This window comes from Coccinella septempunctata, chromosome 2, assembly GCF_907165205.1.
Source record: "Coccinella septempunctata chromosome 2, icCocSept1.1, whole genome shotgun sequence".
In the NCBI taxonomy this organism is placed as follows: Eukaryota; Metazoa; Arthropoda; class Insecta; order Coleoptera; family Coccinellidae; genus Coccinella; species Coccinella septempunctata.
Genome location: NC_058190.1, coordinates 52,922,254 through 52,948,849, shown reverse-complemented (window position 1 = coordinate 52,948,849; position 26,596 = coordinate 52,922,254). Strand labels below are relative to the sequence as shown.

General features: G+C 39.9%; 1 protein-coding gene across 1 annotated transcript in view; it reads right to left on the bottom strand.

Annotated features, from left to right (window-relative positions):
- Nucleotides 1-26,596, bottom strand: part of LOC123308289 (fasciclin-2-like) — a 126,272-nt gene that overhangs the window by 27,816 nt on the left and 71,860 nt on the right. The window contains exon 5 of the mRNA XM_044890886.1: nt 7,117-7,404. Coding sequence (XP_044746821.1) covers nt 7,117-7,404 — 288 coding nt within the window. The remainder of the gene's footprint in view (nt 1-7,116; nt 7,405-26,596) is intronic.

The window sequence follows — 26,596 nt, the reverse complement described above, 5'->3', positions numbered from 1 at the left end:
TTTACGATTTATAATAAGAAAAAGGCAAACTCAATCATTCACCTGATGTGAAATTGATTTATTTCTTCTTAGTCGTCTGATTATTCACAACTTGCATAACTGTCCGAATAGAGAAGACTCTGAGGAGTTATTTGATTGGATGATTTAAACCAAAAATGGCTTGCTTTTTTTCTTCGGTATTGGCCTCATGTCAGATGAGAAGCGGATTGGAAGTAAGATATCGATGTAACAAGATTCTCTTGAAAATTTTCGAGCAAAATTTATTCGATAAAGACTGAAATGTTTTACATAATGTTTAATATTCTTCTGCTGCTCTTCGGAATAATTATCTCGATTTACTAGACAATTTTCCAAAAATTTCAAATTCTTGTCGAAACTGGTCAACTGCTGGCTATCCCAAAGGTTGAAGAGGTTTTGTTTCATAATGGTGGTCACTCCAGATGGTCCTAAAATGACATTTTGTCTTTGACTAATGAAAATAGCTCCATATATAGAATCTATTTTCCGACCTCATTTTGAAATTCCTTGATTCCTCATTTAGATTAGCTGAAGAAGAAAAATCAATATTTTCCAAAGTGGCGGTTATTGGCGGCTATTGATTGAAAATCTATCTACTACATAACTTGAACAACCAATCATGTTAAAATAGTTATCGGGAGTCATCAGGAAGTATAACAAATGTCTCATCGAATGTTGAAATTCACAATATCAAGAAGCATAAAATAAAGAGAACCATATATTAATTTTTTTTATTGCTGCATCCTCTATTTTAATGAATAACATAACGCTATTACATAGATGCATACCTGGTCTCTCATAATCCATAATGAGATGGTCTTATAAAAGTTGGAGAGGTAACACAGGAAGCACGGAACTATGCATTGAAAGAGATATTTTTGATGCGTTAAAAAACTAATGTAATGCAACCGACAAGTTCAAACAAATTTTTTCGCTAATTGATGATCAGGGAAAAACGATTTACGCCATTGATTCGAATCACCCACTATTCTAATTAACCATTCGGTGCAATTTTCCCATTTCTGATGCATTTTTGGAAACTGATTTTTGGCCGGCTAGATAATAACTTTACTCCACTGTGCGTCGAATTGGGCTGGAACGGATATCTGAAGCACTGAATATTTCATACGAACGTGTTCATCATATAGTTCACGTCAATTTGGACATAAGAAAAATTGCTGCAAAATGGATCCCCAAATGTTTGAATGTTGACCAAAAGCGTGCAAGAGTAGAAGCATCGCGTTCGATCTGTACTCGATTTGAAAACGATGTAGACTTCTTGAACCGAATTGTTACTATGGATGAGACTTGGGTACTTTTCTACGATCCAGAAACAAAGCAACAATCGATGGAATGGCGACACTCTGGTTCTCCAAGACCTAAGAAGTTTCGTGTCCAAAAATCTGCTGGAAAAGTTCTTGCTTCAGTTTTTTGGGATTGCCATGGAGTATTCATGATTGATAACCGGAGATACTACTATTCGACATTACTGATCCCCCTACGGGAAAAAAAATTAAAAAGAAAAGACGCAGAAAGCTATCCAAAGTTGTTTTGTTTTTGCAGGACAACGCCCCTGCACACAAATCTCATAATGCCATACAAAAAATTCGTCATTTGGGGTACGAATTACTAGAACACCCCCCTTATTCACCAGATTTGGCTATATCCTGTGGAGGTCTGGTTTGCAGAGGAAGAAGAAATTTTTTTTTGAAGGTCTAGAGACGTTGCAGGTTCGCTGTAATAAATGTATCCAATTAAGGGCAGAATATGTTGAGTAATAAAATATTTTGTCATTGAAATTTTGTTTGGTTCTATAGTAGGCTAAGAATTTTTCAATATATCCTCGTAATTCCTAAGTGTTTCGCGAATGTTGTGGATAATTGAAGAACACCTACTAGTTTTTTCAAGATGGTCAAGTCTGATACCTTTCTTCCGAAAAAAACGTGTTTGGATTGAACCACCCTGATTTCCTCCATAATTATTTCAAAAATTCTAAGAAAAATTGATACATTTTGGCCTTTTCCTCCCAAAAAGTCAATTTTGTTTCAATATTCACGAAATCACGACTTTGAATTAATCAGGAAAATAAAATTTGACATATCTGGAGAAATTCCTTATATGTCTCATTTTCTTCAGCAGTTATCCAGCAAATACTGCAGAATTGAGATGATTGTTCGAGGTGGTCAATTCTGATTCATCATTTCAGGAAATCACAGCTTTGCAATCGATCACGAAAGAAAATTCAACCTCTCTTGAAAACTTCATAATATTTCTCCTTTTCTTCTAACTCACTTTTTCAAGATAGTCAATTATTTTCCACTTTTGTCTTGATATCTGTCCTATCCTCCATAATTGTTTCACAAATTTTCTGGAAAACTGATACTCTGGTTGATTGTTTCAATGTAGTCAATTAGGGTTAATTTTTTTTTTCAGAATAATCAGAATATGCCTCCTTTACTTCCCAGTCATTCAACAAATGCTGTGGAGAATTGTGACACACTTTTATAACTTCGGATTGACTGCCTTCTGTACCTTCATCATCTTCAACATCTATTTTGATCCACACACAATGAAAATATACCTAATTGTGGAAGAATTTCTTCGGACACCTTTCCCCACTCAACAAACCGGATCACTCTTTCAGAAGGACTATTCAGCGTTGTTTTCACGATCTAAAACAGGAAATCGAAAGTGCTAACTAGCACTCCTCAAGATCCTCATGTAGCTCGGTTCGAGCGCACTCCAGATATCTCATCTCTTCCTTGCGGTCTCAATTCGACGATGTCATTCGTCTTTTGCATACGAAATATCCCTATATATGTGCTCTGGAATTCGAAATGAAAAAATCGCTCGCATTCCCGGCTCAACATTCGTTGATATTTGTCCTTCGGGGTGTGAAGTAGGGGTAGAGCGATGATTGAAACTTCAGAGATCGCAAATTAGAGGAAAATATAGAGCCAGTATTGAAGAATTCATCAGAAAGAATTTTTTTCGCTGCTCAGATTCTTGAGAGAGAATAATTTCTTTTCTGAGACTTCTTTTCTGGAAAAATAATGGGAAAATTAAAATGGATGAGTGACTGAGACGATGTGGTTAGAGTTAGAGCCTATACAAAGTCTAAAAACACGTTTTGGTAGACAATAAACCTCTTGTCTGAAATTTGAAGAGATTTTTCAAATGCTTTTTGAAGTCCGTCTCTGACATATCCGAAACTTTGGAAATTTCATAAGGTTATAGTTTTTTTCTTTGCTAAAAGTTCATCATTTCCTATAATGAACCGAATGAGAAAAGTCATCCTTCGTCAGCACAACCAGATTTTTCGATTGGATATCCTCGAGCGGGGGAATTTTCCTGAGATAAGTAGCAAATTACCTGAGTTCTAGCAGAACGGGCGGGGTATTTCTCCGAGGTTGATTTACTTTCAGCGACGTAGAAAAATGGTTCCTCGACAATGGACAGGAGACAATTAATTTCCCGGTATACACAGGGGGACTCGGTTAGTTGGCCGGGAAAAGGCACTTTCTAGGTCAAGAGCCGTCGTGTCTGCGAGACTTTTAATATCTTGAAAGGTTGGTCTTTCAGAATGATCGGCCGTACGGAAAACTTGGGAAAAGACTCGGAAATATAAGGAAAGTATGATGAATTTAAGTATATTATTCGACGAGACTCTAAACCTACTTATGGTAAAGTGAATTACACAAAAGCGAGAATGCTCGTCTTTTTTTTATATAGAAAACATTGATTCGAATCAACGAAAGTTTGTACTTATGTTGACACTACCAGTTTCTACCTCATACACACAGGAGAAAATGGGCTCTCATGTCATCACATATGAAAAGGCCAAAGATCATAAAGTAGAAAGATAAGAAACGCCCTCATATGTCTAGTACTAAAAGCCGACTAAATTTTGGCCTTTGTTTGCCACATTTGACAATGAGATGGCGCTGTCAAAACAGAAAAACTGTTTAATAACAGTTGGGTGGCGCTCTGGGTAAATAATACCCAGAAGAACATGCCAACATTGAATAAGGTTCCATCAATTCCAAACGTTCTCCACCGTAGAAAAATGCTATGTTGCCCTGATGAGGCCAAATGAGGCCGAAACCATGGTCAGCATCTGCTTTTCTTCGGTGGAGCGTTCTCCATTTGGGGCCTTGACGATGGCAAATTGGCTAGTTCAATTCAGATCGTAACACTTGTCGATATTCATATCGTCGGGTGGTATGCATCTGAATTTATTCTTATTATTCTATTTCTTATGTTGAATTTCAATTTCGACTTTGTAGAGGCCAGAATACAAACATCGTGAGCTACAGAACGAGAGTATGGTTTTGTTTTGTGATCGGGATGTTGATTTTCATCTGAACATCGTTTGGAATCAATTAATATCTCTTTGATCAAAATTGCCATCCGAAATCTTACAAAATTTTGCATGTTTCTGAAAATGGCCCCCAAATCAATATTTTAAGCAGTCTTAGTAACACATTTGAAACATAGATGGTCTTTCTTCTCTATAATCTATGGGAAACGCGCTATCAAGGATATATAGACGGGTGTGCCATCTTCATTCATTCATTGCTGCATCCCCTTACCGGAAATAATTCTGCAAAAAGACAAAAAAAAAGGGGCGAACAGATTTGTGATTTCTTAGGACTAATTGCGACTGTGTATCCTCCTGTGACTGAAGAGACCCAACCGTGACCTGCAGATCCTTCCACACTCCGGGCATGGATAGTCACCAACCAGATCTGGCCGCCGCTGTATCCTTCTCGATTCTCCATTGTAACTGTGTACCAAAGACCTCCACTGTGACCTGTCTAACGCTAGTTGTTCCCAGTTATGATTAGCATTAACTGTTCTTAGGGATTGATGTAGTGTATCCTTAAACCGCTTATACTGGCCTCCTGGTTTTCGGGCTCCCTCTGAGAATTCGCCATACAGAGCTATTTTGGGGAGTCTTGTGTCTTGCATCCTCAGAATGTGGCCGCTCCATCTGAGTCGGGCCCACGTTACTTGAGTCTCAATTGTTTTGTACAACTCGTGCGTTGCAAGACTTCTGCATTCGAAACTTTGTGGAACCATCTGATGTGTATTATCTGTCTTAGATGACGTTGCGTTTGTTCAAGCTGTTCAATGCGTCGCCTATAGGGCGTCCAGCTTTCCTTTCCGTAAAGAAGCAGTGGGAGGACGACTGCTTTGTAAACATCTGTCTTGGTCTTCAGATTGCCATCTATTATTGGGTAGGCGCTTGGGCTATCTGCAGATTCCTATCAAATGGATATGAGCCCAATCATGTAGATTCGCTGTAGCCTCTGATTTGTGTCTCTATCTTATAAGAATTTTGATCACGTCTCAAATCATTGTTCATTACGTATAGGAATACGAACGTTCGAGGTCCTTTCACAATATTCACAACAATAGGTTATATTTGAGGAAAACAGGCATTTAAACAAATATTGCTCTAGAAATAATCTCAGGCTGTGTGGTATGAATGAAGCACATCAATATTCCTCAAAATTCATCTCAGAATAGAAGCATCGGAATATTTTTCATTTTTAGAAGTCTTCGAAGCTTCACAAAACTACACGCATGAATAACAAACGATACACGTATTTTCTACTTTTTTCTCGTTGTTTTACCGCTGGCAAAAGCGGTAGAATAATTCGTTATATTTTTCGAATCGAGATCTGAAAGCCAAACTGTGTTCATTCCACCGTATAACAATACAAAAGTAGAAAAAACATGTTTGCACGAAATGCAGGAATTGATTCCGAAGTCGATTAGGGCGTAAACAGTTTAGTTCGGCTTCAAAAAAAAATATGGTTTTCCGCTCTTCCAATTCCGAATACGCACGCAATCTTCCACATGTATGTTCGATCGAGCAACATCATGAAGATCCATTATTCAACGCGACGTTATATAGGTAAACATAGTTTTTGATGAATTATGGAACAATAACATAATTACAGCTCGGATAGTTTGTTGAAACAGACTATCATATCTGACCCAAAACCCAAATGGTGGTTAATGTTGATGCTTCGTCGAAGATTGATGTTTCCATCCCGGGAGAATGATTGACTGATACTCCAACAGTTATCCGAGCAGAAATATTCAGAAAGTTCGTTCCGAAACAGCTATGAATAGCTCAAACGCACCACGAACAAGTTTCATCGATGAAATTTAATTTAGCCATCGAACTGAGCGAAACTAATACTTCGTTAAAGTTGCAATATTGAAGCTGAACCGCAATTAATCATGAACATGGGTCTGAGGGACTTTTTGATGAGGGAGATAAAATTCGAGGCATACTACTCAGATCGAAAAGTAGAGATTTGTATGAAGATAAGACAATGGCACTTTTCATCAGATCGATCCATTCAATTTGATACGCGAAGATTATATAAATTTCATTTTTATGGACGATAATGCCAGACCCTATCGTGCGCGCATCGTTCAGGAGTACCTTGAAAAGGTTGAAGTCCCTCGAATGGAATGGCCAGCAAGAAGTCCAGATCTCAATCCGTTTGAGCAGGTTTGGGACAACCTCAATAGAAGGCTGAGAAGTTCAGAAAATCATCCAGCTACTCTCAATGACTTAGGAATCCAACTCGGAGAAATCTGGGAAGGATTAGATCAGAACATTTTAAGATCACCCATTTTGAGTATGAACCGTCGTTGCCGAGCTGTAATTAACGCAAGGGGTGGAAATACCAAGTATTAAATCACTTATCAGCATTTCAGTATTTTGAAAATTGTTCATTTCTCTTTTTTCACATAAGATTCGGTGAAATCCTGAATTTTTCTTCCATTTAATGTGTCTTGTTTCGTTCAAAACCTTCCCGAGAGAACATGAAAAATAAGTTATAAGGTCAATGTAGAGTTAACTTTCATTAAAATTGAGATTTTCAGAATGTGCGTTAATTTTTTTGCCCAGTGTAATTTTTGAATGGAAAGTCAGGTTTTACTCCCCCCTAAGACAAAATGATACATGCAACGTTCATAGTGTCTTCCAGAAGAGATATTCGCACCTCAAATCAAACATCGCAATATAAATCTTTCCCTCTGGATCGTTTTGGATTCGATAAAAAAAGTTCTCACCTGCAGTGGCGTTCAGAACGTGCACTATGATAGACGCCGGCACCGCATTCGAAGGGCTGCAGGTGTAGTTGCCGTTGTGACTCTTGTCAGCGCCCTGCATCTGTAGCACGCTGGAGGCGCGGCCTTCCTTCACCTCCACCCCTGGGTCGTAGTTTATCATCCGTTGCTCGTGGTACCAGAAGACGTAGGCGGGGGGCTCAGTGGAATGCTGGAGGGTGCACACCAGTCGCAGTACGGAGCCAGCTCTGAGGTAGAGGTCGGGAGATCCCTGGATGGACGCCGAAGCCTCTGAAACGAAAATAAATGACATAGAATGGAATACAGATGTTTCGGGATAGCTCTGTGGCCAGTACAGTTATTTATCCATCATATCCTTCCTAAGGCGACAGTGTCTTGTGAGGCATTACTTATTCTCACTCAGATCCAAATACTACTTGGATCTTGCAGTTTCAAAATTCCGAAAGAAATTTGAGGTATGATCCATTCCTGCAAAAAGAGTGCTTCTCTTTTGGTTTATTCCTCCTTCAGAAACTCTTTCTTATGGGTGCATTCTACTATAATACAGAAGGGCCAGTTAGTGGTATTTTTGTTCCCTTTTTGGCGAGTGTCTTGGCCTCCTCGAACCCAGACTGAAGAGACCTTGTTGTTCGTACCTATTTCATTGAATCAGTTGCAAATTAATTGGAATATCTGCTGAAAGCTAGGAAATATTTCTTGATTATTTGACTTCACAGAGTCTAAGTAAGAACAGGACCTTGTGAAGTCGAAGAATCAAGGAATATTTCCTAGTTTTCAACAGATATCCCAATTTATTCTGAGCTTCACAAGGTCTAAGTAAGAACAGGACCTGATGCTGATGCCCAAAGTGACTGGAGTGGGAATTGTGGGACCTTGTTTCAATCTGTCCATCCCCCTAGGGAAAGATTGTTCCATAGTGCAGGCTGAACTGTATGCTGTTCTGGCCTGCACACTGGAGAAAATTGGCAGAGAATATCACACATCGATATTTGCTGTGACAGTCAGGGAACCCTGAAGTCCCTTTCTGCGGAAAGGGTCAACTCACACCTAGTAGAGGGACTGGCGCTGCCTCTTTGTCGTACATCTGTCAAGAACTTCTTTAATAGATGTCTAGACAGGAAAATTTCCTCTGAATGGAGCATGAGAAGTGGTCTCATTGAGACTTCTCATTGAGAGACAGTCCTCTGTACCTTATAAGTCAAAAAACTCTTGACTCTTGAGAGGAAACAACTGAGTCTAGTGACTGGAGCAATGACTGGTCATTTGTTGACTGTGCGGTTGGTGCAGGAGCACTGAAGAAACGGTTGAACATATTCTGTTCATCTGTAGCAACCTTGAAGAGTTAAGGGTGACACACCAATTCTAATGGTGGAAGGGACTCCTCTCTGTCGACTTGTGGCGTTTTTGTCAGAGTGTCTCAGGGTTTGAGTCTCTCCAACTACAAGCGGATGAACAATGGGTCACGAGGCCTCAGTTCAGCCTAGTGAGGCACAGCAAGTAGAAGAAGAACAGGACCAGCTCACAGGCTCCAAGACTCATATTGCTGCTTCGAGATTACTCTAGAGTGCAGCGAAACTAACTAACACTCTACCCCGATATAAATTCCCAATGAAACCCGTACGCTTAGTTTTCCAATAGAGATCATAAAGCCAAAAGCGCCACACACACTTTCGACGTCGGTCGCTTACGAAGCTTTATCCAGCATCCCACCGCAACCCGGATAACGTCACAAAGACCACGTTAGCCCATATTGCATCTGGTCGAAATCCCGACCTCTCGAAATAATGAAACGGAGGGTTTATGGGACGTTCGGACCCTTCGAACGAACAACGGACGACGGATCACGCTGAAAAACGACAGCAAATATTAGTGTCACGTAGTCGCGCAATCAGGACCGGGTCCTGTTTCCCCTACCGTCGTCCTCGAATTAATATAACGACTAACGACGATGTGGCAATGGCAAAGTTCGAAACCGAACGAGGGCGGGGGGATTCGAACAGCGATTCCAGGATTACGTTATTAGGCGGTACGTTGTCGGGAGGAAATGACGGATTGACGTTTTGTTGATCTTTCCGTGGAAGTCCACGTTCAGGGACCAGTTTACGGGAATACGGGACTAATTAGTCAGTATTTGGTTTGGAAATGGGTCGATTCTGATTGTGCGTGAAAGGGGGATGTTTGGCATCCGAAGACGTCGCCCTAGTCCCTTTATGACCTCAATAATACTACCGATCATCACCTTGCAAATGGTTAGATTATACACTTGTTTTTAAAGGTGAGATTTTCAACAGAGGGACGACCTCAAGGGTCGGATTCAAGATACCCAAGACAAAGCAAAATGGTGTAGGTTAAGAAAGGCTCGTGTCCAGCAGTGGATGAGACTATATGGTGATTGGTTTCACCAAAAATCCCCTATAGAACAGTATCGACATGAAGAAGAAAAATCATCGATAAAATAGACTCTAGGATCTTCTGTGATCAGCATTATCAAAAAGCCATGAGAAACACTCAATCTCGTGAAGCCTGAATGGACCACATGGTTTTGAAAGAACCGGCGACATACTTAGGAGCCTTAGCTGTATCCTCGTGAGGATCTACCTTGATAATCAGGAGCAAAGGGAGCGGGAGATCCATGATTTAACCTAAATCAAGGATTTCTTTTACTGGGTCCAAGTTGGCGTTTGCCAGAACAGAACATCGCACTTGAAGACTATATGGTAGGTGGTCTTTTACATTCTGCCTTGTGGTTCTCCCTCAAACACATCCGTCTCATGCATATTATGTTTTCTAAGATTACAATGAGTAGTTATTAGTCCAGTGACTGATCTTATTTCTTGCTAGCTCAACTTTTGAAGGTTTTTTTATCTAGAGACTCTTCTATCTTCTTCCTCAGGAGAGCCTCAATCTGTCCCAAACTTGAGGTTTGATTCAGAAAATAGTTTTGGTGTTGGTTTCTAGTCCAAGGTTTTGGTTATCACCGGCTCTGAAGCATCTCTCAGAATGCTCCAGTGTTCTGGCACCCACGCTAGAGTTACTCTATTGATACAAGCAACGACTGACAGGTTTTCTAGGCATTCCCAGATCTTCTTTTGGATCTGCTTTTCATGCTTCCTAGGGCTTTCAGGGTAGCCGAGGTTTCAGAGTATATGAGGACATTTTCAACTCTTTACTTTAATTTCAGGTTTCCCTGAAGATCTAAGCTTGGCTTCCTTTTAGGCATGATTCGTAAACCAGCCATTTTTTGAAATTGACTTTGGCAAGTTGTTTTATTATTTTCATATCAGCACAAACCTAGTGTGGCCTTGCCAATAGTTGTGATATAGATGTGTACCCTTTCAAGGTTCTCACACTCACACAAGTTTAGACAGCTACACTTTACTTCCTCAATTTCGGTCCAGATACCCCAATGCCTGTACCTTTCTCTGATTAACATCCTTCATTATAACAAACAGGTGACTTTCTGTCCAATGGATTGAAGTGATTTTACGAATGCTCAATATTTCATCGAAAAATTCGCTGAGTATGATAAGATTTGAATCGCTTCGAAATAGCCTTCATGATCAATCTCCAACAATTCGTTTTCCAGCGGATTAAAAATGTCCTGAAGAACATTTGAACAGCCCTTCAATTTTTCTGAATTATCATCAACGTTATTTACGCAAAATACAGTACCACGTTTTATCCGCGAATTTTCATCACAGTCGTCAATCCTTGAAACGACAATTCGGATTAAAATTTTCTCTTTCACGCTCCCACGGGGAAAAATCGAGAAAACCCTGAAAGGAAATCGGAACCGAGTATTGATTTCCACGGAATGAAAAAATTCTGGACACAAACCTTCAGGGAAAGTACGGATGACGATGCGACTTGAATAATGATCAGATTTTTTTCGGAGGATAAGATAAAAATGTGGGGCATTTTGCCAAAAAACGCCTGGAGACACTGAATAACTATAAAACCTACAGAGATTTCAAACTCCTCGACTGAAGCATGTCGAAGTATTCGTATAAATGTATATTTTTCGCATCTCAGGAGTAGAAGCAAGTGGAAAAATCTCAGGAAAGTTGAAAGCTAATTTCAGGATTTCGTAAGGCAGCAGATCGCAATATTCACCTAGTCCTACGTGTCACGAATAAGATTTTGAAGGCAGGCATCGTCTTCTTCTCTCCCCTCTCGTCTCAAATATCAGGTAATCAATACCTGATTCTTTTCTCGTCGGTGAGGCTGCGATGCATCTCCTACTCAGTGATTTCCTTTACGTATGACGGAAATTACAGACGAGGGGAGGAAGGAAAGAAGCAGCTCAATTTATCCAGGTGGCACGTGGAAAATTCGGGATCGGGGGGAGAGAGAGAAAACTCACATTTATCATCTTGATGAGACGGCGGCTTTCTGACGAGCATAACCTGCCGTTTAATTCGGTAAATCTGAGGCAGTGGGGTCCTCATTAGGTTCAGATGCACGAAATGATGTCGCTTAAGAGGTTTTTACGCATGAAATGGATTAAGGGAAGCAAGGTGCCCAATTTTATGAGCAGAAAGTGTCTAATTAGCTAATTTTTAAGGTTTTAACATGACCGCCCTATTTATATCATCCAATAAACACATATAGGTGTATTATATCTTCAAATGACCTGGGTATAAATAAAAGAGGTAGATTTTGTGATTTCCATAAAGGGAGAATTGTGTATGCACCTCACGAAAGAATGTAATCTAATCGTATCCGTATTTCTCCGTACAATTTTGGTTACAAAAAGAATAATTGCTATACGTGTAACGAACCTAGAATGAACGGGAGGTGGTTACATAGCAATGAAACTAGGATGCAACGTATTGGTAACAACAACCATAACAATACGATGACAGAGCACAATTCAAATTCTAATTAATATCTACAATTTCCAAGCTCATATTCCTGAATTGACAACACAATGAACATCATGAAAGTGTACTTTCTACAACATCTAGATGAAAATTTATATTGATGAATGTTCGATAATCTATAGTATTCGGGTATTACATTATTATTATTCACTGTCGTATGTCGAATATATTATAATGATATAATGTTATTCCTATTGTCGAATACGAAAAATAACCATCAGAAAATGTATCGGACAAAATGATTTCCATGTTCACCAGAATGAAGCTTTGAACATCATTAAATATCCATACTATAATTATTATCAGTTGTGAATTACCTGTGGGTAAATAACGATTAGAACGTGGGTAAAATTCAAGCCATTTCGGTTGATGTCTTTGATCTTCATCAGGTTTAGTCTTTGAAGGAAAAGAAAATTGAACCTTCTATCTTCCATGAAAGACCCCTTGGAACGTCACGCAATTCCTTTCAGTTCGAATTTTTTATGAGAATACGACCACCTGATCGTGAATGAAGGCCGAAAATAGATTAAGACGGAATATGAAATGAATTTTCTTGGTCCGATTTTTTTATGATAGTACCAACCTACACGTCTTCGGTATTTACTATGTCGTAAAAGAATGCTTATTTAAAATGCTTTTTCATGTATGATTATAGAGTTTTCCGTCCACCCTCTACGAGGTGTGAAGTAGCTGAATTTCTTCAAATGTCATCTCCAATGGTCTAGGCAGAAAGAATGCAACAATCGATTCTTTTTATTATGAGGATTGAAATCCCTCAAACGAGGGATTTATCCACAATCACCATGAATATCATCAACCATCAGAATAAGGATAATCCGTTGTTTTCCTTTTTGTCTTTTCCGGAGTCTCATGAATATTTGAAAATTGGATATTTTCAGACAGCAGCGAAATTGGGGAAATGCCAGTGAGAATTAGAGTTTGGTGACAATGAAAAGAGCAGAATTTCACACTCTTGGACGTTGACGTGAACTGGGGGTTTATTTTCAGATGTTAAATGTCGGATTGATGAAAGCCTGTGAAGTTTGGACATTGAAAAATGTCTTGGGGACTCCCCCAACTCCTTACAAGTACATAATAGATTCAGCGTGTTCGAGAACCTATATTTTCATACCAAATTTCAAATATCTGATACATATTCTGAAAGAGCAACTCTTCTAGTATAAAATCTGAGAACTTCATCAAATTCGACACAACCGTTCGGTTCGGTTCAAAAAGCTATCACAAGAATATAATGGGTAAGCACCAAGTGAACATTATTTTTAGGCTTCTGCTCGAGTATTCTTCAGGCAGAAGTACTTGGAATCGAGATATTTGTAGACATAAACTTGAAAAGAAACTATCCAAGATTTGACATTCTGATGGTCATGCTGCTATCAAAGCAATGAATTTCTATGTCATCGATTCAAAGCTGATATAGAAGTGCAGGAAACACATAGAATCTAATCACTCGAAAATGAAATAAATTCCCAATTAGATCTAGTTATGAATATAATCAAGGGCGCAAAAACCTCTGCTTTCCTCAATTTGTCATGTTAATTGCAAACTTTAGCGGAAACTAAGCTAGAGGGGTAAAAAAAATGACTTGCAGTCACTGTGACGTTTTTAGTTTTCTCTGGTTAATGCTTTCTCCTAATGAACCTTCTAGTTTTAATCCCCCAAGGAATTTTTCCGAAACTTTGCGTCCAGGTGTTTTCTTGAAAGTTGAAGGAAATAAATCGATGGAGTTTGTAATAGAAATGTTATACTTTGGTCTAATAAAAATACGAAAAATGGAGAAAAGCGAAGTGGATTTATCAGAACATATCTTTCCTCAACAAGAATAGACGTTTCTGGAGTATTCTGAGTAACTCTTCAGTGAGACTAGAAAGGGTGACAATTTATAGTTGATACATGCCGTATGGAGGGTGTGAATTGATGAAGAAGTATCAGCCCCATCCTGCTGAAACCAGATGTCACCTAGATAGTTATTTTCTTCAGCTGATTTTTCCAAGGAAGATTTCCAATGTCGTAACGTAACGTAACGTAAAGCTGGTAAGTTTTACCTAAGCCGTGACATTTTCTACCTCGAAAAAGTAAGGATCCACCACTCCGAATTGAGACCCAGCACACCAAATTGGGACTTTAGGTAAGTAGTATGGGATTGTCGAGGATTTTGCGATTATTTTCATAAGAGGTATGAACGGCAGAGCCCCGCTGCATTTCGTTTCGAATCATGCTGCCGACTGAAAACTACAGACCCTAAGGAACACAAAGAGCCCTTCGATACCTACCTGGCCTCACCACAGACCGAGCAATGACCCTTGAAAACTCTTCAATCGGCTCTGCCTCATCAGGTATGCTGTATTTATACGTTGCTTGGCCCATCCTCTCTGTCTGGCATTTGTTTTACCTTCGATAACAAGTAGCCAGGCGCTTTGTACAATAGGAATCTCTTCTATTCTGTTGGTATACCACAACGAACGACGCTTGGGTGTAATTTCAATGCGTGATAGTTCGAACCCCCTGTCTATCATTAATTCATTCATTGCTGTATCCCGTTACCAGGAATAAATCTACAGAAAGACAAAAAAAAAGAATAAAGGTGCGAACAGACTTGTAATTTCTTAGTGCTAATTGCGACTGTGTGCCCTTCTGTCACTGAAGAGACCCAACCGTGACCTACAGATCCTACCACATTCTGGGCATGGATAGTCACCAACCAGATCTGGTCGCCGCTGTATTCTTTTCGAGTCTCCACTATAACTGTGCACCATAGACCTCCACTGTGATCTTTCTAACGCTAGTTGTTCCCAGTTATGATTGGCATTAACTAATTTTAGGGATTGATGTAGTGTTTCCTTAAACCGCTTATACTGGCCTCCTGGTTCCCGAGCTCCCTCTGCGAATTCGCCATACAGAGCTATTTTGGGGAGTTTTTGTCTTGCATCCTCAGAATGTTGCCGTTCCATCTGAGTCGGGCCCTCGTTACTTGAGTCTCAATTGCTGTACAACTCGCCCGTTGCAAGACTTCTGCATTCGAAACTTTGTGGAACCATCTGATGTGCATTATCTGTCTTAGATGACGTTGTTGCGTTTAATATGTCGCCTGTAGGGCCTCCAGCTTTCGCTTCCGTAAAGAAGCGTTGGGAGGACCACTGCTTTGTAAACAGCTGTCTTGGTCGTCAGATTGAGGTCGTAATTTTGAAACACAATGACCTTTAGCTTCCAGAATGCCCGTGATGCCGAATTGATACGGTTGTGTATTTTCGTGTCTAGGTTAGCCCTAGTATTTATGAAGCTTCCTAAGTATTTGAATTGCAACCACCTGAATCGCCATACCTGTACCGATACAACTTCCAACGTCGACCCCAACCCGGCCGAACATGAAATAATTTCAGGAAAGCCCATTATCCAGGCAGCGATCTAGATAAGGCGGATAGCCAATTCCATCGAAGGGGAAGACGGTTTCCACCCTTATCTGCAGCATGCAAAACCGTTTAAAAGCCGAAACAACGTCCCAAACACGGACGGGACGCCCGCGAAACGGGAGAAATGGCTTTCGATCGCACGAACGGAGCAGTCTTCTATCTGGAAAAGTTATAAATAAGCAGCGTGTAAAACGCCGCTTTGGAAACTGCGATACAGGAATGGAGTCGTAATTTTCGAAACGAACATGGTCGAAGACATGCACAGTGGAACTGTAGCTGGGTTGTTATCTATTCGCTGAGGTTCAGGTGGGTTACCTGCTAAAGATATTGCAACGTGAGATTTATTGAAGAAGAGTTGCTCTTTCAGAATATGTGTAACATTCGGATCTACGATGATTTTCCTGGAAGATCTTAGAAATATTCCCAAAAAGTTGGTTTCAGATAAAACTACCTCAAGTACGAACGGTTGTGCCGAAATGGATGAAGTTCTCAGATTCATTACAAGAAGAGGTGCTCTTCCAGAATATGTATCACGTTTAGATCTACGGTAATTTTCCTGGAAGATAAATCACTCTAAAGATGACCTTCGAAAAATTCCCAAAAAGTTGGTTCAGTTGAAACTTCCTCAAGACCGAACGAAATTTGTTGTAGTGAATTCATTTTCCCATTTTTTCCCTCTAGATAGCATCGTGTTGAAGTTCTTCTATATGCTTACTTTTTAACGAGTAATCAAAACATCACTAGGTAGGTTTCCTGATGAGATGTACTTGTTTAGAAAGGACCAGGTTCTCTGACTGTCAAAAAGAATCTGAATTCAATTAATTTTCCTTTGAGTTAATTGTTCCCAATTAAAAATCTCTTCTTGATCACGACAGTACGTTTTAATTCCGACATCATCTACTCAAAATTTTTCGTATTACTTAATATAATCAATCACGTTTCATGACAGCAGAGTGCACTGCATCATGAACTACCAGAGTGAGTGATGACCCAAGTAATTCTGGAATTACCCAGTTTCCTTCCTGTCCATCCTGTCAGCTCTGTCAGTCGTGATTAATTTTCTCATCCTAATTTCTAGTCCTGTTCCTAGGAAGGGCCGGTTTAATAAACCGACCGTTGGGAACCTTAATCACCGAAATACAAAAATGGCATCTAATAAACTACGTGAAATTTCCAGCTGACACGTTAAAAGTCGACAATTTATTCCGTTTTCCGCGAAATGCATTCAGGAGGCATCCACCACACCTGACTGCCACATTTTACGGCCGAAAGCGTACCGAATAATTTTCAAGAAGCGTGGATGCAACGTTTTGTTAGGGCCCCAACGAATTTTCCAACGAAACTAGACTAGACGGCCCTAACGATAACCGGAAAATACTTGGGTTCGTGATATCGTGCAGCAATTGTTTTCGGTGGCGGCTTTCATGACGCGAACAAAACCAACAAAAGTACATTAACTGGAAGGGTGTGTGTACCTATATGCTTTACGACGGTGCAATTCGCAGTTGCATTATGCGGCTTTTGGTTCATCATTTCCCAAAATGAAAATTCAAAAATAAGTATGAAATCTCTAGAAATAACTATACTCCATTCACTTTTATTTTAGCTGTCGGCTGGCTATGGAAATTTGACACTTTTCACTCTGTATAGTACGAATATGTGGGGTTTTGAAGCTTGTCAAAACATTTTTGGGTTTTAAATCAACGCTATGTTGCCCGTTCTATGTAAACGTTTCTGTTATTACGTATTTTATCACAATGTCGAATCTCTTCGGAAAATATGTGACGAAAGTGATTGAATTTTACACAAACTGATTGAAGGCATACCAAATCCAGTTATTTGCATGGAAAATACAAGAGATCATTATAATATCATAATATGCACTAGCTTGAGGAGAGTTAATGTTCGTTATCTTCTTTGGCTAAAGTTTGAATACGTTACGCCAGTTGTAGATTTCAAAAATATCAACCCGAAGATGAAATGCATATGATGCAGTGTTTTGGGAATGGGTATCTCCCGAAGGAATTAACAGATAATTACAAGAATGTTGAATTCTTCAACAAAAATCATCTTGCCTCAATATTAGTAAAAGGAATCAGAGGAAGTTTCAATCAAGATGAACTTCATCTTTGAACAAAAATTTGACATGAATAAACAATTAGCAGGACAACTGGCGCGTATTTGTGGCTGCTCATATTAATGCATTGATATAATAATAATAATTAGGTATTTATTGGTACCTTAAGACATTTACAATGTAAAGGATAAGTCGAAAGAAAAATAGAAAAATTAATTTTCGAGAACTTATTCTACGATGACATTCACCGAAAATCCTGTAGTAAGTTTTCGCATTAATTCACTCAAACATAAAATTCTCAAATGCCACCACTTTTTTGGGTCTCCCAATTGAAGGAAATTCTTTGTCATCCTCTTCATTCACAATCTTTCTGATTGTGGAAATATTCAGCTGAAATATAAGTCGTTTAGATTCAGATGAAACATTATATAAATTCTCTCACATTGAATATATTTGCTACCGTCTGACGTATTGTGGATTTTAGACTATCAGGGTATAACTATTTGAATGAGCGGACCTGAATTCTAAATAGTACTTCCTGAAACCCTGTCCCTTTTTTCAATCACTTTCGGCATTTTCGTAATATTAATTTTGATATAAGTTGTGGCAACGGCGTTATGACATTGACGACATTTCACGAGTGCCAACCTTACTCCGTTCTAGTTACAAAAACTTGAGAAAATCATTTCATGGCCAACCGACTTCTAAAATAAATGTGAATGCAGTATATTTTTCTTTTTGGTAAGTGAAAATAATTTGGCCGGCCCTGGTGCAATATGCGAACGTTTTTTATTCGAGTGTACACGTCAAAGAGCTCAGCAAAGGTTTCGCTCGCTTCTTTCGCACCATCCGACTTTTACCGTCAGGTTTTTACACGAAGACAACCTGACGAAAAAGTCTTCACCTGGTTTTATACCTACATTGCCTCTGGACGGGCCAGTTGTGAAAAAATTGATTTTACACATCGATACTCTTTGTCCCGACGCTAAAATTGGCCGTACGCCATTGCTGAAAGTGTTATCTGGTTGCGTTTCGTTACAAAAGTGAACCTGAGAGCGTATGAAGCGCAAACTCATTCGAATGTACCTTATTCGGAGATCAGGTGAAAAACTGACGGTAAAAACCCGACGGTAATAACCTGACGTTAAAAACCAGACGGTAAAAACCACCGTTGTGAGAGGAGACTAATGAATTACGGAATACATCAAAAGTCATAGGGTGAATTATCGAGAATCCTCGGGTTTTAATTCGCACCGCCTGATATTCGACTCAGTTAACGAACGAAAATCGTTCATCTCCATAATCTGCACCATCAAAAAGAGAAATCTTTATGGAGGAAAGAGGGAGAACTCACAGGTATCCCTGGGAGAAATATTCCCCCTACTTCACCTGGAAACGGGAACTGAATCAGCAATGATTAGGTATCGAGTGTTTTATCGAAAAAAAAAGTTCGATTCGTATAAAATTTCCACTTCTTGGGAATATTTGCAGGTGATAAGTTCCCGGAGGAATGATTTAGGAGCACGTCGGTATAATATATTCGGGAGAATTTATCTCATAATTCCCTGCTAGCGTGGAAGTGACTTTTCCTAGGAAATTCGCGATGGAGAAGAAATATTTGGGTTTTGAATTCGATTGGAGGTGATTTGGCAGTCAATTTTCTTCATTGATATTACATGTTAAAGAATGAATGTTCACTTGCTATTGATTCTAATTCAACGAATACCCCACCATCTCCGACTGGCATTCTCGTACAATAGTATCGTCATTTCTCTCCAATTCGACAAGACGTTACACAGATCTCCGTTTCTGATGGAAAGCCCATAAAGGAGAGACAGAACCACCGTCGACGACGAAGAAAAACTAAAAGAAAAACCAATTCGTGAGAGGAGAGCTCCAGATTCAATCTGAAATATTGAAGAGCCTCCCAGAGCAGCCTGCGACGTGGCAAATAATCTCGACCTTTTAGGGTTATCCTCCCTTTGTCCCGTAATTGGCATTCTTATGAATTCAAAGATCGTGACCGGAAATGGGGGTTGTTTCCTATTATACTTCCGTCTTATCTGTTTATACCGTTGCGAGAAGGGCGAGGATGTTTAGGATGCTGCTCTGGGTTCAACTCTCCAGAGGTGAGATGTTGGCGCCGACGCTTTTTTTCTCAGATTCCGAGTCAAGAGATAAAATGATCGTGGGTCTCTTCGTCTGTGTGTATCTGGATGCCACGGAAAAAATATGCGTGCTATATTAAATATTCAGTGATATGCGCGGTCTTGAATAATGCAACAGTTGATAACTTGAGTTATTGGAAAGTAAGAGCACGTGATATGGTAGAATTGTCTTGAAAACAAGGCTCAGAGCTTCTTCATCTATGAACTAAGAACTGAAATCAGATCATGAGTCAAAGACTCATCTCTGACTCGTACAAATATTTTAACAATAGATTCTTCTTCTTCTTCGCAAGAAACACTTTTTTCCTATACCATTTTTTCCGATTCAGTACTGATGAAAAGATATAGCCATTTTAAGTTTTCATTATAAGCTGTGCCACCCCTGAAAAAACAAAAATACCTTCAGAATAACTAGTTAAATCTGTGACACTACACATCTGTGGATCTTCTGAACAGTGTTGTAGTCAGCCAAAATACCCAATGTGTCATTAGTAGCTCTTATTAGTTCAGTTGACAACGAATTTTGCCTACCCTGTACAAGATTCTATTGAAATCGATAAGAATCAGTATCTACACAGGGTTCTAGCATGATCTTCTGTTTCCTTCTATGAAGACGTAATTACAAACAAGCTTTATATGGTTCTCATTCTGTGGTTGCGACCCCCTGGTGAGGAAAAAGCGGAAAAAAAACTGCTCCACAAGAGTTAGGGATATGGTATTCAGTCGTTTTCAAAAGTATGTAATCTTCGAGAAAATCGCTGTAAAATCATTTAAAACTCAATAACAACTTGAATTGATCCAATAAAAATCAGTATGAGACATTTCGTCAATCTGGTCGCCTTTTTTCTGAAGTTTGGTTCTCTGCATATGCTTCATGAATGTTCTTATTTTGAAATGAAGTCAGTTTATCAACGGCTTCGATTTAAAACGAGTTTTCTGAAAATGCCAAGACGTAAATTAACAAACGCTGAGGCTAATAGGGCTATCGGAATGCTACAGAGGGTGGCCTAACTCAGGTTGTTGTAGCGGAAAGGCTCCAAGTCAGCCAAAGTGTGATATCTCGACTATGGAATAGGTTCAGGGAGACAGGTTCCGTGTTGGAAAGACCAAGGCTTAGTGGGCGACGAAAAACAACACCTGCTCAGGATCGTTTCATCACCGTTTCGGCGAGAAGAAACCCTACATCTACGTGTAGAATGCTACGGAATACTCTTCAAAATGCAGATGGGGTCCAAGTTTCCATCGAAACCATCAGACGACGTTTGAGAGAGGTGAATCTAGGTTCTAGACGTCCATTAAGAATAGTTCTTCAAACACGTGACCATAAGCGTCAAAGACTGGAATGGGCAAGGCAATATCAATTGGAACGATCAACGGCGTAGTGTCCTTTTCACTGATGAATCCAGATATGGACGATTTTCAGATTCTCGAAGAATAAGGGTATGGACAATCCCACGCATACCCCGTAATCGTCGCTATTTCTAAGAAGTCCATCCATTCCGAGGGGGTAGTGTTATGGTATGGGCCGGGATGTCAAGCTATTATTGATGCCCGTGGAGGCTATACATTGTATTGATAGTCTTAAAATGCTTGAATTCTCTGGGAATAAAATTTCGTTATTTTACTCGATTTTCCTTAACCACAGTGTATACGCTTAAATTAATTTGCAACTTTCATATCAATATCATCATATCAATATGAATACTCATCACAAAAATCTTATTTTAACTATATTTTTTTTGCATTTCAAGTCAATATCCCTAACTCATGTGGAGCAGTTTATATCCGAGAACATTCTGTAATTGGCTATGCATAGAACCCCTAATTCCTCAAAAACTATAGTAAAAGACTTTTAAGATGTAATTAGGATATAAAACTTTCTCCTTTCAACTCAATTTCCAAATAAGTCTTACAGGGCGTAGTGTTAAGTGTTGTTGGCACAAAGCTCACCCTTCTAGTAACCCCTCTAATCTACAATCTACCCCCTTTCCGTCTCTCCCTCTCCAACGGGGTACGTGATACATTTCGTTATTCACACAACCCGTTACTTTCCCAACTATTTCCTCGCGTATACACGTCGCTATAGCAAAATGAAACAAACGTTCTCGCTTTTATGTAATACGTACACGACGTATTTAGAATAACATGCCTTCTCTTCTTTCTGTTGATTCTGCGGGATTCAACGTGCCGCAGGGGATGGGGTTCGTTCTCCTTTTCCCCCACGACGGCACAGGGCGAAACTCCTATATTTTTGTTGCCTGAATTATGAATGGGACGGTGGCAGAACCTCTATGTGAATGTCGCTTCACACCGAAGATGTATGGGGAAGGTTTTCGCGGCCAGCGATAGAATTTTCCGACTGGGAAATATTGACATAGAGATTCCCGAAGCGAGAAATGGGTTTTTTCGGTGATTGTTGTTTGACGTTGACAAGACAACTGGAACTGTCGATTTGTGACGTTCACGCGCGGTTACAGTTCGTGAACTCAATGATTTACTCGTTTCAAGGGTTGTCGACATCGAAACAGGTCCACAATGAGCTCCATTTCTGGTTATAGAATATTCTCACTATCCTAGCATATCCTCTGCGGATAATCTCCACTGTGTTGACAAGAAAATATAATTTTTGGACATCAAATTACTCGTAAACGGTATACAAGGAAATATGAAGAATACTTTTATTTTAGAAAATGTCCAAATATTCATTAGATAGCGTCCAACTTAGTTTCAAGGGTTGGGTTCTTTGATTTTTCAGTATTTTTATGGCATGTAATGATCATAGTGAGAAAACTGAAAGAAGTGGGTGATCTCTTGTGTTCGAAAAAGATTAATCAAATAAATGAAAAACTATATTCGGAAATTCATTTCATTCAATGAGACCGTTTGTGAGATACAACTGAAAATAACATTTTTTTATGGTTTTTCACTATCAGAGATCTCTTAAACCGACACGATTCGGAAAAAATGGTAAGGGAAAAAAGTGTTTCTTTTGATCTCAAGAATCTACTGTTAAAATATCTGTCAAGGGCTCTCCCTGTATAGAACAGTCTTCTCCTAACAGGATGGGCTGATTGAAATGAGGTCCCACAATTTTCACCCCAAACCCTTTGGACAGCACATACCCATCAGTAAACCAAGCGGTAGAGGCTTGTTTGGTAAAGACCATGAATCTCTAACAGGAACAATTTTATTACCTTGTAGGGTTCGTAAAAGCTGAATCTGCTACTACCGCGGTTCCCTCTATGGAAGAGTGATGCACTTGCATCCTTCACTATTCTTAGAGCCCTTTTGTGTCCCCAAACAGTCCTCTATCACTGTTTCTACAGTCTAAGAGCTGTCTTTATAGCTACCTCCATAACTGCAAGGTTCACAGAACGAAAAAGTAACAGACATACAATCGCTGCAGTAGAGGTATATTTCAGAGCTCCCATCATGCTTGGGCAGGTTTTCCCCTAGCATTTAGTCATAATGGTGCGGTTACAGTTCTTCCACAAAATCAGGGATGCGTAGGTTAGGATAGGCCTCAACACCACAGTAAACAGCCTTTGAATAATGTGTGATTTGAAGCCCAATCTCTCACCAAGCACTCTCCGAGTAGACCAAAAGGTCACTTCAACCTTACTTGATTGTTTTCGTTCTTCTTCTTCTGCGTGCAGTGGCCCACCGGGCAGAACTGAGGCCTAGTGACCCATTTTTCATCTGATTCTAGTTGGAGAGACTCAAATCCTGAGACACGCTGAAAAAAAGGCTAAAGAGGATACCCCTCACCATAGAGATTATAGATTTGTCATCCTCAACTCTTCAAGGTTGCTGCAGATGAACATGAATTTGTTCAACTGTTTCATCAGTGCTCCTGCATCTCCTCGCATCAGTAGTTTGCGGACCAATATCAGAGGCTTGGAAACTACTGCCACAAACAGACTCAGACAACGTCGCTAGGAAATAAAGAACTTGTGCTCAACGTTTCTGTCACTGAGTATATTGAATTTGTCGTTAGGATTTCGTACGATTCTAGGACATCATTTGAGTTGGGTTTCCAAGCTTGGTTTTTTCTCTGCGCCATCCTGGAGAGGGATCCACGAATTCCGAGCAAACCATACGCGTTTAATCCCTTCAGAAAAGCAAACAGAGCGGGCGGTTTCGAATATTATTTGTCGAGAGAGGGTTCCATCGCAGTTGGAGCCGCAACAATTAAACAGCAGATTATGCTTCTCGTTAATCACATGCAAATGTTCTCTGCGGGGGGTAGGGGCGCGGGCGTCGCCTTTGAGACCGATTCTTTCGTCCGAAAGTTTTATTATCCTGTTTGCGAATAATAACGCGTACTTTGATACAAAGGATCCCGAAATTATGCCGGAAAACTTGAAACTCCCGTAATTTCTTAATGGGAAAGTTGAATCTCGGAGTGGGCTTCGCGGGTCTTAATTCGGATTAGGGTTTCCGTGGATTCTTATGGATCCTGAAACAATGAGACTTATTCCATTAATTTTTTCGATTTTGGGAGAGCTTTCCTCCTCTCAGTTAAGTGCTTTCAGATCTAATTGATGGTGGCGAACTTCGTGGTCGTAAGAGGTCTCTTGAGCGTTCATATTTGGGGTAGAAATGGCACTCGCAGTGGATTTTTCATAACACGAATTAATTTGGCAATGTCCGACAAGAAAGTTTCAGGAAGCTGCTTCAATCTCCTAACAGATCAGTCTTCCAAATAAACCGAACAGCAAATGGAGGTCGACTGCTAGAAAACCTCCTGAGTTTGACTAGTTATAACTTTTACATTACTTTGTGATGCTGGATTTTCACCCTAAGATGCGAAGCATCATCCTTGGCCACTGGCGCAGGGTATTTTATTCAATATCTTCTTGTTGAACAGGATGTGAATTCAGGTGATCCTAATGTTTTGTCGAAGAATTAGGGAACAGTGGAGAGCCTTATAAAGTTTTTTTCCTTCAATCATCAGTGCTATAAGGTATATACTTCTGAAAAATCTGAAATATTTCTCCTTCAGACACATCTCTTTTGCGAAAAACCAGATAAATTCAAACTGTGGCGAACGAAAACATCCCCAAATGAACCAAAAACGAGTAATAGAACAGTACGAGTCCCTGTTGAACTTTGGAAACAGCTTCTGCCTACTCGACGTCGTTTCGGAGGAAATAATACGTATTTATCAAAGTGGCCCCCAATTACCAAGTTTGACTAGAACATAAACGTTCATGACTTTTGATTATTACAGTTCAGACTTTCGAGACGTTCATTAGGGAAGTTTCGGAAAATAGAGGGAGGGTTCAAGATTGGGAATAAGTTCGGGAGGAAGAGTTTCCAGTCTTGCTACGAGGCTTATCGATAGAACTGGATTGATAATTTGTCGAGATAGATGAAATTCTCAGATTTATTACTAGGAGAGTTGCTCTTTCAGAATATGTATCACATTTTCATCTACGGTTACTTTTATTGAGAGATAAACGACTCGAAAGCTGACCTTCGAAAAATCCTGAAAAAGATGGGTTCAGTTAAAAATTCGTCAAGACCGAACGGTTGCGAAGAGATAGATGAAATTCTCAGATTTATTACTAGAAGAGTTGCTCCTTCAGAATATGTATGACATTTAGATCTACGATGATTTTCCTGGAAGATACGGCACTCGATCTATTTACTACTATGTCTGGAAATCAGGGTGTTCTATTACTGTCTTAGAATATGGGGTGCATACAATTTGTTTCGAAGATTCTAGAGAACTAAACGGTTGATGATTCAATAGAGAATTGCAGGGTGAAAACACCCTGTATAACAAAGAAGAGTTATCGTGGGTAGTTGGACTAATAATGCAAGCTCTTATAACTCTTTCAGTTTTATAATGAGTCTTGAAAAAAGAACCATCGTTTCTGAAACCTCGACAGAGTTATGAGAGCTTGAATTATCAACAGTCCAACTCCCTACGATACCCTGTATATCCATTCATTTGGAATCATAAATAACGAACGACCGATGCGGTGATTCGATCCGAGAAACATCAAAGTCATAAAATCCTACGACCTAGATTTACTGGGTGGCGAATCCTCCATCTCTCCAGAAGTTCCCATTCCATAGACCAAACTCGAATATGTTTCCCGAAAGGGGAGTGACGACCCCTCGGTGTAAAATATCCGGAATTCAATATCCAACCGCGGTCCCATTGTGTAACCCGTCAACCGGTCGAGAACTCCGCGTAGCATCTCCAGGAAGTGCAGAAGAATTGTTATTCTCTGCCCGTTCTAACTGGCGCAATAAATTTTACGGGCGCGTCGAGAAAATTGGCCTCTAGAACAAGTTGTATAAAAAGCGTAGCGCGTAGCCAGAGCTCATTTGCGTGAGGGAGGATGTCTGTCCTGGATCCGGCAACGACAACAATGGTGCCCGGTCGTGTTTTGCCAACATACATCTTGAAGACGACGTCGACGTTGAAATTAATCCGGCCCAGGGATCACCGCCTGAATTCCCAGGATCGCTACGCCACTCATGGACCTCAAAACGGTTAATCCCCATCTGCCGGATCTGCATACCGGCTTTTCCTCGTAAGCGGAGGGGTAGAGGCAATTACCTCTGTCTGGGTAATCGAGGACGGGGCCGATGTGTGGCTTTGATCTCGGAGAACGATTCCTGAAGTTTCCTCTCAACGGGAGGCGCATGGTTTCATTGTTTTCGTGGAAACGATACGTGAATCATCTTATGATGATCCGCATTCTCGGAATGTTTGAAAATGGAAACTTATGAGTTACTAGACTAGAACTCATTCAGAAGAAACAGAATAGGATAGAGCGATTCAGTTGGGGAGCTCAAGAGGGAAATTCGGGATTTACTCTAGCGTGTCAGATTTATATAAAAGGTGTGCTCTGTAGAGTACCTCTATCAAAAACTTGTTCATAGAAG